We start from the raw sequence: 12,503 nt of genomic DNA on the forward strand, positions 1-12,503 counted from the left end.
AGGAATCGGAGCGAGGAAGTTGTTCTTGCTCTGCTCTGCATAGGACACAGTCATCTGACACATTTGTTTGTGCTGAGGGCAGAGGACCCTCCGAGTCTTGCGATACCATTTTATCAATAAATAAAGCATATTTTAATAGATTGCGTTAATTTTACCCATGTTCGCAATATATATTTTACCGCTTTTACTCATCTGACTGAGCTTGTACACTCAGTCAGATTTTATCATACAACGACCACGTGTCAGCAGTTTTTAAGTTTTTACAAGCTATTAATATATACACACATATAAATTGGATAATTTACCTTTAAACTTGTACTGCCTTATATATATATATATATATATATATATATATAACAATTTGACGAGGTAACCTTTTTAAAGGTTACCAGAATTTATCTTTGTTGATATTTTAATCGTTTCTTGGCGCAGTATAACTGTAGTCGTTTTTGCACCAATGAAATCAAAATCAATCCATACTGCCCCGATTGTTTGAGACTGATTCGCGGAACATGAGGAAGACTTCCAGTTATTGCCCTGGCCTCCAAGTTCCCCAGACATAAATTCTGTCGAGCATTTGTGGTTTGTGTTGGAACAGCAACTCCAATCTGCGGCGTCTTAAGCATGAACTTTACAGGAGTTAAAGGACCTGCTGGTTACGTGTTGGTACCAGGTACCACGAGACACATTTATAAATCTTGTAGCATCCATGCCTCACCGGGTATGAGCTGTTTTGGCTGCACATGGAGGGCCAACATCATATTAGGTAGGTGGTCATAATGTTGGCTCATTGCTGTATGGATCATGAATATAGATGAATGCATCTTCTCATGGTGCTGTACATCCTACAGAACACAGCACCATGAGCTGCACCCATCTGTATTCATGATCCATATATTACCATCAATTATAGGATGTGCAGGTCATTGTGCTGTGCATGCTTGATAACAAGTGGTAATTGATTACAATGCAGCGTTTTCCTCGTGCTGCAATATAGAAGATATGGTAATCAGTTATGGTGCAATTCTTAGTGCTGGAATTTGGAGGTTATAATGTAACTATTTTATGATGCATCTCATTGTGCTGCACCATTATGGATAAAATGCTACAACTTTAATTAGTCCTAATGCAATGGATTACCGAGTTATATATTGTGTATGGACTGGAACCAACTTATGTGTGACACATATACTCTCTATGAACATTATACTAGACTGTTATGGAGTAGAATATGGATGTATAACCTTAAACAGAATGGCCTTGCTGAGTACAGTAATGCACATAAATATGTGGCAAGTTTGCTATAGTCTGGCTTGGGACCACCCTAACTTTAGGATAAAAAAAAAAATGCATATGTATGCATTTGTGTTATTTTCTTTTTTTTTTAATATTGATTTGTTTAAATTTTATTTTTTTATGAATAGTTAGTAAAGCTTAAATTAGTTGGTGAGTCTAAAAATTACACTGTGGATATGCATCTCCCCTTAATAGCAAAATAAATTCACTTATATAAAATTCATGTTTAATTTATATTGCTTCCCAGGTCCCAAAATTCAAGGTTCATGAATGTGAAGAAGCAAATAATGTTTTTTACACATTTACAGACACACCTGCAATTTAAATTTGAGGCTACCTGTATATCATTTACTCATTTTCGTTTATTAATTCTTGTTTTGTTATAACATGCATCCCTTGTTCCTTAATATGTTAAATCATTGTAATCTGGACCTTGGTTACTTACATTATTATTTATGGCTTATAGTTAACAAGAACACCTTTGAGGGAAGCACAAATAAGAACCTGTGTGTAAGACATTATTTTTTTTTTGCTAAACTCTTTTTTTCCATCTTTGGTACACAGTAGAAGTTTTATGGTTCTGTTGCAGTTGTTAGCTATTCTACTGTTAGAAGGCAATAATGTCATTGTAACAGAAGTAAAGGTACTTTTTGATGGACATGCAAGCACATACATATATGTTTAACTATATTCTTGTATAATTAACTTTGTCAGGCTGTCAGTAATAGTTATAAAGTATGAGTGAAGCAGGTTTGACATATTTATAAGGGTCAGCAGAACTACCCACACAATTAATGAAGATGTTATTTCTTCAGATCATTGTTTTGGCAGTAATTAAATGACAGCTATCCAAAATAGAACATAAGGTCTCAGAATATAACACTAAGTATAGAAAATATAGAAAGTATAGAAAATATAGAAAGTATAGAAAATAATACCTAAGTATAGAAATACCTAAACCATCAGATATCTGTTTGAAGTTTTTAAAACTATTAGTGGAATTGCATTATCTTTTTTCCACAGAATGTAAAGAGCAAGATGGTTAGGAAGAAGTCATTTTTATCTACAGCCATATTTTATAATGAGCTGATTCATCTAATTTTCAGTTAGTAGTGACTAGCAGCAACATTGCAGTTTTTTCCTACTAGTGTATGCAATGAAAGTGATAGTTCACTATTTGAACTTGACACTGTATGGCATAGTATTTTTCTCCTCTGAATGAGTATCTTCAAGGAGAGTTCCAGATTCACCATCCTCTGACCCAGAACTTAATTGAATATGTATGTAATAATTTTGAATATTCCTCAAGCAGTTATTGACTTCAAAAAAATGTACATTAAATTTGAAATGTTATTTACCGTGCCAGTTTATAATTTTAGTCAGACCTCAACATGCAAATCTTTGAATTTGGTTGTTAATTGATTTAATTCTGAAAATGAAATTTCTGGCAAACGTATTGAATTTTTTAAATCTTATAAAATTATTACTTGTGTTTAAATTTATCCTTTAGAGATGTTCTTCAGGCAAAAAATACCAAAAAATACTTTGAGAAAATCAGTGATGAATTGGATATCGCTTTGCTTCGTAACTCCCAGGTCCCAAAATTCAAGGTTCATGAATGTGAAGAAGCAAATAATGTTTTAACAGCTGTGAAGTCTTGTTTTAGGCATACTGCTTTGGACTATGTTCTTCAGGTAATGATTTATATTCATATATAATTTTAGAAATAAAATTATTGTATTTTTGTATTAGTATCAGCAAAATAATGTAAGAAGCCGGCTTATGCAACTTCCTACCCTCCTTGCCCCACAAAGCCTACTCTAATAATTTGCTCAATCTTTTAAATTTATTCAAACTGCCTACTTCTATAACACTAGAAGGAAGTTTATTCCAGTTGAATTATGCAATGGCTGAAGTCACATTTATGCACGTCAGTTCTGCCTTCATGAGTGTCGCTCATCTGAAAAAGAGCAAAGATGCTATCAGCATTTATTTTACTCAACATTTTTAAACACACCTCAGTGAGGTCACCATGCTTAATTAGAAAATTTATTTATATTAAATCCATAGTATTCATAGTAAATTACCTTTTTTTACTCTCATCTGATATTGATGGTCCTCTGTACTCCCCTCCAACAGCTCTAAGCCCTTCCTAAAATGTATAATTCAAATCTGTATGCAGCATTCAACATTCAGCATTCAAATCTGTATTGCTTTATACACTAGAATAATCCCACCTTTGTCCTTCCTGAAGAAAGCTTTCATTATATCATTCAGATTACCACTAACTGTTTTAGCAGCCTGCAATTTTTGGAGAACTTCATATTGCACTGTGCAGTTACCATTAGGCATTTTTCATTATCAGCTACTTTGAATCTGCTTCTACCAAAATGGTATGTTATTATTAGACTACTGATACCCAGTTGCAGTATCTTGCATTTATCAGTGTTAAACTGACACTGTAGAGCGGATATCATCTTTTAAGGGCACAAAAGGTGATATAGTTGTACACATTGGCACTAATGATATTAAGAGTAGGAGAACGGCGGAATTACTTAACAAGTACAGGTCACTGTTGAAAAAGCCATGAATTAGGATTGAATTTGAAAGTGTCTGCAATTCTGCCTAGACACGATAGGGGGGAAGTATATGATGAGAGTCCTGTCAATCAATTCAGCCCAGGAAAGATTGTGCAAGGCTCAAGGGGTAGAATTTTTTTTTTTAGCCTGGTCTGTACTTGTTAACAGGAGAGACTGCTTCTACAGGGATAGGATACACTTAAATAGAAAGGGTGCAAGAATGTTTGATGATGCTATCGAGGCAGTGTTAGGTGGGTCGGAAAACTGCTAGACTGGGGGGGGATACAAGGACTAATAGATTAACAGTAGCCACTGGCAGAGGTGAAAGTGATTCTTGCACTGCTTCTATTGGAATGAGCTGCAGCTTGGAAAATAAGATGCAAGATATTTCAGAGACTGCTGGGAGTCATTGGGGTACAAGTAAACACATGGGTTGTGTTAGGGTAGCTAAGAAAAAGAACAGGTGAATGTATACTTGCGTGTACACCAATGCTAGGAGTTTGGTAAATAAATTTGATGAATTTGAGGTATTGCTCAAAACATCAAAGGCAGATATTGTTGGGATATTAGGGACATGGTGTCATACAGATATAAGTAATGCAGAACTGGAATTTGGGGAGTACAACGTCTCCAGAAAGGAGAGGAAGGGAGGAGGGGTTATGCTATTAGTTAAGAAACACATAAAATCCAAGGAAGTGAAGCCAGTCGACATCGCTGGACAGTGCAGTGTTCAGTCAGTTTGGTGTGACATAAGCATTGGAAAATCAAAATTGAGGGTAGGAGTGTGCAATAGGCCTAATGACTCCGATGAGTATAATAAGAAACTGTACAAGGAAATAGAGTGGGCCAGTAAATCAGAGAGTCTTATAATGGGGGATTTCAATTTCCAGCTATTGACTGGAATTTGTGGGTTGGTCACTCACACGCTAGCAAGGGCTTTTGTGGATTTATTGGATGATTGTTTTCTAAATCAGCATGTTCGGGAGGCAACTAGATTGAGCAATACTCTTGATTTGATTATCGGTAGTGATTCTTCATGCATTAAGAATCTGCAGATACAGGAACCACTAGGTGGCAGTGATCACAGTCTGCTGAAGTGGGATTTACTCAAGGAGGTAACTACCATCAGGAGTAAAGTGAAGGGTTATTGCTTTCGTAAAGGCGACTACGATGGTCTGAGACAGTATTTAAATTCTATCCAGTGGGATCAACTGATGATGTTACCAACAGCAAACTCAAAATGGAAAGCATTCAAAGAACTTATCTTGGAAGCTACTAGGCTTTACATACCAACTAAGAAATATTGTTCAAGGTTCTGGCCTAAATGGATGTCAGATGAACTAATGAGACATATGGCAGAGAAGAAAAATGCATGGGATACATATAAATTAACATGTGACACAGAAGCCTATGATAGATATAAGTCGATCTGTAACCAAGTTACAAATGAGGTTAGGCAGGCGAAGGCAGATTATGAGAAATCTTTGGCAAAGGGTGCAAAGAAAAACAGCAAGGAGTTCTTTACTTATGTAAAATCTAGAAGGAAGGGGATGAATCAGATTGGTCCACTTGATATCGATGGTTCAACTGTTGATGATCCTGCTCAGGTAGCTAACAAACTAAATCAATATTTTGCATCTACATTCACACATCAGGAATTATTCAGGAAGGGGAATGCCATAGATGAAGTAAACACTGGCAGTGAGCTAGATGATCTTGTAATAATTGAGAGTAAAGTGGAGGAGAAATTGTTGAAGATAAATACAAGAAAGGCACCTGGGGTGGATGGGATCTATCCAGTTATATTAAAGGAGGCAGCAAAGGAAGTAATCAATCCGTTAGCCATAATTATGAGAGCTTCCTTGGACTCAGGGAGGCACCCACAGACTGGAGATGTGCAAATGTAACTCCAATTCACAAAGGTGGATCAAAGGCTGACACAAGTAATTATAGACCTGTGAGTTTAACTTCTGTTCAGGAAAATTAATGGAAGCACTGGTTAAAGAAGCACTGCAGGATCATCTTGACAAGAATTCAGTTAAAGCTCAGACACAGCATGGTTTTGTTAAGGGAAGGTCTTGCCTGACCAATTTGATTGGATACTATGATGTAGTCACAAAAGAATTGGATGCAGGGAATAACTTTGATATTATATATTTGGATCTTAGAAAGGCTTTTGATACTGTTGCACATGGAAGACTGCTGCACAAATTGGAGCAGTGTCGCATTGGTGGAAAATCGTTGCTATGGATAAAGGGATGGTTGAGTGGCAGAAGACAGAGAGTGGTAATCAATGGACACTGCTCATCGTGGACTAATATTTATCAGTGGAGTGCCTCAGGGTTCAGTGTTGGGTCCATTATTGTTTTCTGTATTTATAAATAATATTGATGATGGTATATCAAGCTTAATGTCCAAGTTTGCAGACGATACAAAAGTTGGCAGTGTTGTTAAAGACACTACTGACGCTATGCTGCTGCAACAGCATCTGGAAAGGTTGAGCAGATGGGCTGAGAGGTGGCAAATGAAGTTTAACATTAGCGAATGTAAAGTACTACATATGGGAAACAGCAACCCCAGAGCAACGTATCAACTCTGTGGTACTACACTGACAGTGATAGAGAATGAAAAGGACCTGGGGTTAATTGTGCAGGCAGATATGAAGTTCTCTGAGCAGTGCAGACGGGCTGCAAGAGTAGCTCATGGTGTCTCAATGATATATAGGAATTTTTCTAGCAGGGATAAGGAGGTGATTATTCCCTTGTATAAGGCAATGGTCAGGCCACACCTTGAGTACTATATACAGGTCTGGAGGCCTCATTTCAAGAAGGATGTAGAGCTGCTGGAACGAGTACAGAGAAGGGCAACAAGATTAGTGAATGGAACAATGGGTTGCTCTTATGAAGAAAGGCTTAAGTTTTGCAAATTACAGTGTCTGGAGACTAGGCACCAGCGAGGTGATCTGATAGAGGTGTATAAAGCCTTGAATGGTTTGAGCATGCTCAATGCTGATGGGATTCTTCCCCTTGCTCAGAATAATCACCTGAGAGGGCATAAATTCAAATTGAGGAAAGACAGATGTAGGTTAGATGTGCAGAAATTTGCCTTTAGCCAGCGGGTGGTTTGTTGGTGGAACAGACTTCCATCCCTTGTTGTGGAAGTTGATAGCCTAAATAAATTTAAGGCTCAGCTGGACAGGTATTTTTGAACGAACGGAAGAGTGAAGTGGAAGTCGGTTTTTTTTTTTGGCTGATGCTGCATAAGCTTGCTTTATTGCATCATGTGCCTCTACTAATGCTAATGCTAAACCACCATTGCCATTTCTCAGCCCATGTTTGTTTATCTAGATTTTCTTGATATAGCACACCCTGTATTATTAGCAAACTTAAACATCAAACTCATAATTCCTGCATCAGTATTGTTAATAAATATTAACTCCGTATGATCCTATGCATTAAGTTATTGGAGCAGTGGCCATTAGTAACTACACTCTGTTACTTGTCACCCTGCTCCAAAGATTTTTTTTTCTGTAATAATGGTGACAATTCTGCTTAAAACTATTTTCATATTACAAAAATATATATATCACAAAAGTATATATACTCATTTATTCGTTGAATGTGTAGAAACTTAAATATTATTTGTTTATTCTCCTACAATATTAAATCATAAATTTTATGAATATTTCCATGGCAAGAGCATATTTTTGTCATATTCGTTAGTATGGTTTCTTTTTTCTTGTGAGGCAAGAGCTGAATGATGTTCATTGAGCATAATTTTATATACACTGGTGTTCAAAGAAAGTGCATCACCTAGGAATTTCACATTTCTAACCCTTTTTCACGATGGTATGTTACATTAATGACTAGCATCACAAATAGAAATATAAACAAAAAATATTTAATTATAGTTAAGGCAAATCTAAGTAATATTTGACAGGTACTCTCAAAATATTCCTAAATGAGCATTTCAACTGTTAAACAACAGATTTGGTAATCGCGACAGTTATGGCTGGAACGTTATCAGAAGCCCTCAATTTGCTTCAGTTTATCATTTTAAATGGAAAACAAAATGAAAAGTTCACCGGGTGCAAACTAATATTTAGTTGAACCGCCTCTGGCCCTCATGACAGAAGCACACCGTCAAGGCATTGGCAAGATCAATTTCTGAAGATAATCAACTGATAGTTTGTGGTTCCAAACACGGATTATGGTTTCCTGAATTCACGAAAGGTCTTTGGTTTCTTTCTGTCAACTGCAGATTCCACACAATATCAACAGTTCTGTATAGGATTCAGATCTGGCTGATTCCAGGCCAGCTAAGAGTTGTAATGGACTGTTGTTCCAACCATTTTTTCACCTGTAACAAATGTAAACATATTACTGTTGAACTTCTAATGCAGAAATGAAGCTAAAGTAACTACAGAAGTGCCTGCTTACACTTTTTGCCCGATGACTCTGCTCCTCTGATGACAAGGAGCAGAGTCATCCTGAAAGGTGCAGTTACTTGGCAGGCAGGTTGAAATGGTCTCAAATGATTGGCAGCAATTTGCCTTCCAATATAGCCAGGCATCCATTGGCATTTACTGAACCTTTTATAAACTGGAAGTGACCTACTGTGCAATGCGAAATAAATCCCTGCATCATTTGGCTGTAAGAAATTTCACTGTAAACACCATACAGTCTGGGTGGTATTCTTCACCACATCTATGGTGAATCATTTGTCTCCCATCAGAGCCATGCAGGTTGAATTTCTTCTCATCCGAAAAAATAACTGAATTCCACTGCTCGGGGGTCCACTTGATTTTTTATTTTTTTTTTTTTTAATGAAAACCCCTAACAAGAGAGGTATTAGAACCTATAGTACTTAGTACCGGCTTGGATTGGAGGCTGAGAGGATGAACAATATTTGTTGACATTAGACTTGAACTTCTGTAGATTGTAATTTTCAGGAAATACATATGAAGGAAGGTTGTTCCTTAAAACGGCAGTTGAATGAATAAACAAAGAAGGTGAAAAGTTGGTTCTGTGAGTTTGAAGTTGGACAGTAAATGGATGTTGCATGTGTTCGGACTGTTTTTCAAGAGAGAGTGATAATTATAGAAGCCAATTCAGAATAACAGTGTCCATGGATGTATGTGTAGAAAAGGCATGCAGCAGAAACAGAACGTCTATGAGACAGCGAGTGGAGAGACTCTTTTAGAGATGAGTCATTAATAAACCTAACGGCCCTCTTCTGAATGGAATCTAGAAGCCTGAGAGAGATTTTGGGGGCACTGCTCCAGATATTCCATGGTAGGGCCGATTTGCAATTTGTACCGAGTGAACATCTGTTTGAAAGAAAAGTAATGCTGAGAGCGAATGAGAAAACCAAGTTTTTTAGATGCAGTGGAAGCAATATTTGTAATGTGCTTGTGCCAAGAGAGAGATTAGAAGTCAGGGTAATCCCCAAAAAAAATATATCATTTTGTCTAGAAATTGGAGTATCACCAAAGAAAAGCATAGGAGCAGAAGAATCCTTTTTGCGAGATATAAGACAAGACTGAGTTTTAGAAGGATTGAAATTAAGAGGATTGAAGCAAGAGACTAGAATGCTTGACTACCATTAGGGAAAGAAGGAAGTTTCTACTCTTAGCCTGTTCAATATCTAGTTTGGACTGATTAATAACTGCTTTACAAGCCAATTACGGCCGTGTACTTAGAAGGGTTATTTGTGAGAAAAGGATCAAGCATGTTGGCTGTATGGTTAGGATTGTCCTGTATTCTTGTAGGTAAATAAACAATCTCTGCAAGGTCATTAGCAATTGCAAAAGCCTCAGCATCTCGACCAGCTGGGTCAGTGTGACTAGAAAACGGAAACCAGCTGGAGTTGTGAACATTAAAATCACCCAGGAAAATTACCTCACTGTTAGGAAAGTTGGACTGGAGAAAGTCAACTTGCAAAGAGAAGAAGTGAAAGAGCTCAAAGTGATTAGTGGAGTTGGGAGAACGGTAAAGACAACAGATGAATTTGACAAAATGAGGTACAGAGATTAAGCCAGAGAAGATTGAAAAGAGGAGATTCCAAATTACCAAGTTTCTGACAGGGAATATCGGAATGGACATATGCACAAGTAACACCTTTGAGGCAAAAGGAATCGTAAAGTGAATAATTCGAGCAAGTGAGATGATTAGTAGTTGAATCAACCGATAACTGAGATTCTGTCAGAAAAAGTACATGGGGGTTTGGCAGACTGCAAGTGGAAATGGACATCATTGAGATTAGAATTGAGACCACGTATATTTGTAAAATGAACTAAGAAGTGTTTGGGAGGTTTAGATCTTTTCACAGATAAGCTTACTCTATTAGTTTGACAATTAATGGTGTATTCAATAGTAAAAAAAGGGGGAGCGGCACATGCTTTATGAAGTAATGAAATTTTTGGATATTTCATGCACATGATAAGAATATACCCAGATCCTTGACATAACATGGCCTCGACAATGCCCCTTGCATACACAATACTCGGGCTCCCTCCAGTCACTATCTCTGGCTCCCTCCAGTCACCCCAGGCAGAGTAGAGTTAACAAGATTATACACTAGCTGATCCGGAAACCTCCTAGAGAGTTACCAATAGGTTCAGTCCTGTGTTGATTAGTGGCCCCTGCGAACACCGTTTTAGAGCTGTACCCTCGAAATGTAAGGAAGCTTGAATCTCGCTATGATGTCCATCGTTATCTCTTCCATCAGTCATACTGTATGATGGAAGAGATGGGGAAGGGTTGACAGGAACTTAGCTCTGGTGACTAAACATGGGTTCTGCCATTTGAAGCCTCCAATAAGCAAGGTGTTGGTCATGCTCCTTACAACAAATTAATCAGGCCTTTTTCATTTTTTGTGTGAGGAGGGGCTTCTTCTTAGGATGATGGGCTACAAGTCCATTTTTTAAAGAGGCGTCTTCTGTCTGTTGCTGCACTTGCTACCACACCTTTATGTTCTTCCCATTCTCTTTTCAGCTCAGACAAAAGCTTTATGGTTTTTAAGGAATAAGTGCTTTAAAACACGGTCCTGTTTTGGCATAGAGACTCTTTTGCATCCGGTTCCTTTTTTCCTATCAGCAATAAATTAGTATTCTTGAGTTTGGAAAGATATGTACTCACTGTCAACTGATTACAAGACACTATTAGTATTAGCATTGGTAGAGGCATATAATGCTAGAAAGCAAGCTTACACAGCAACGGCATCAGCCAAAAAAAAACCCAAAAAACGTCCGATTTCACCCATCCATTTGCTCCAAATGTTTGTCTAGTTCTGTCTGTTGCTGAGTAGAGTTAGCAAGATTATATACTAGCCTTGAATTTATTTAAGCTGTCAACTTCTACAACGACAGATGGAATTTTGTTCCAGCAATCAACGGCGCCTCCGTAGCCAGGTGGGCAGGAGCAGCAGTGCGTAACACACACTTCTTGATTAGACCGGGGTTCGAGCCCGTGACCACCAAATACGGAGGATGCGGGAAGGTCAGGGAATGACCACCACATATCCCCGGAGCAATATGGCCTTAGTTGCTAATGCTCCAAAAAACCAAATAACAACAACAACATCCAGCAGTCAACCACCCGCTGGCTAAAGGCAAATTCTTTAAGTAGTGACTGCATGAACAAAAAGCAATTTTACAAGCCTGTAATTATTTGCTTCACCCATTGATCTGTTCTTAGGATATTCTCACTTACCTTTGTTTACTGACTTGCCCAATATAATTGGATAGATACCATCTGCCACGAGTGCCTTATTTAATTTTATCTTCAACAATATCTCTTAGATATATATTTACGTTAGATGTTATTTATTTATTTTAGAAATAAATTTATTTTAGATTTATTCAGAAATAAAAATTTTTTTCTTACCCTGTGATTATAGATTGCATTTTTTATTGTGAGTTCATAAGATTATAGCATGGTAGCTGTCTAACCTAGAATGTTTTTATTCATTTGTTCAATGTGTACTGTAGAAGCAAGCTGCCAAATGTATTTTTGGTAGCATTAAGTTGAATATTATTTAACTTTAATTTAAATATAATCAGTCATCCAACAGCTCTACTTGGGTAGCATGTTTCACGTTAACCTTGGAGATTATTAAAAAAAAACTGAATCTTGAAAATGTCCAGTTTAAAAAGTTTTTAAACAAAAATTTTAAATAAATAAAAATATAGTGTCGCTGAGAAAATGGATAAAATAAAACAGGTTTTAAGTAAAAATTTTCTTTAATAAACTTGGGAACACGTTAAAATAAAAACAAGATAAAAGTAATAAATCACAATAGCTTTTGGATGAAGGATACCCTTCTTCAGTTGTAAACATTATTGCAAGAAGTACAGAATGTCGTGTTCAGTTATGGTGGTCATGCAAGATGATACAGGTTTCATGCAACAATTAATTATTGGAAGTAGAGGCTTGCGGTTATAGCGGTTTTTAGAGGCTTGCGGTTATAGCTTGCAGTTTTTATTTTTCATTATAATTATATTTATCCTTCTATAGGGTGGCACCCAGACACGTGTCTATCTCCACCTATTAATTCTGTATCCACGTAGTACTACAGTGTAATATGTATGTTATTGTAGTGTATTGTCTGCTAATCTGTTAGTGCACA

The 12,503-nt window shown here is 37.0% G+C and overlaps 1 protein-coding gene across 1 annotated transcript in view; it reads left to right on the forward strand.

Annotated features, from left to right (window-relative positions):
- Positions 1-12,503, forward strand: part of CenB1A (Centaurin beta 1A) — an 806,494-nt gene that overhangs the window by 160,591 nt on the left and 633,400 nt on the right. The window contains exon 7 of the mRNA XM_090384002.1: positions 2,807-2,990. Coding sequence (XP_090240128.1) covers positions 2,807-2,990 — 184 coding nt within the window. The remainder of the gene's footprint in view (positions 1-2,806; positions 2,991-12,503) is intronic.

This window comes from Mastigoproctus giganteus, chromosome 10, assembly GCF_048544385.1.
Source record: "Mastigoproctus giganteus isolate SK-2022 chromosome 10, ASM4854438v1, whole genome shotgun sequence".
Classification (NCBI taxonomy): Eukaryota; Metazoa; Arthropoda; class Arachnida; order Uropygi; family Thelyphonidae; genus Mastigoproctus; species Mastigoproctus giganteus.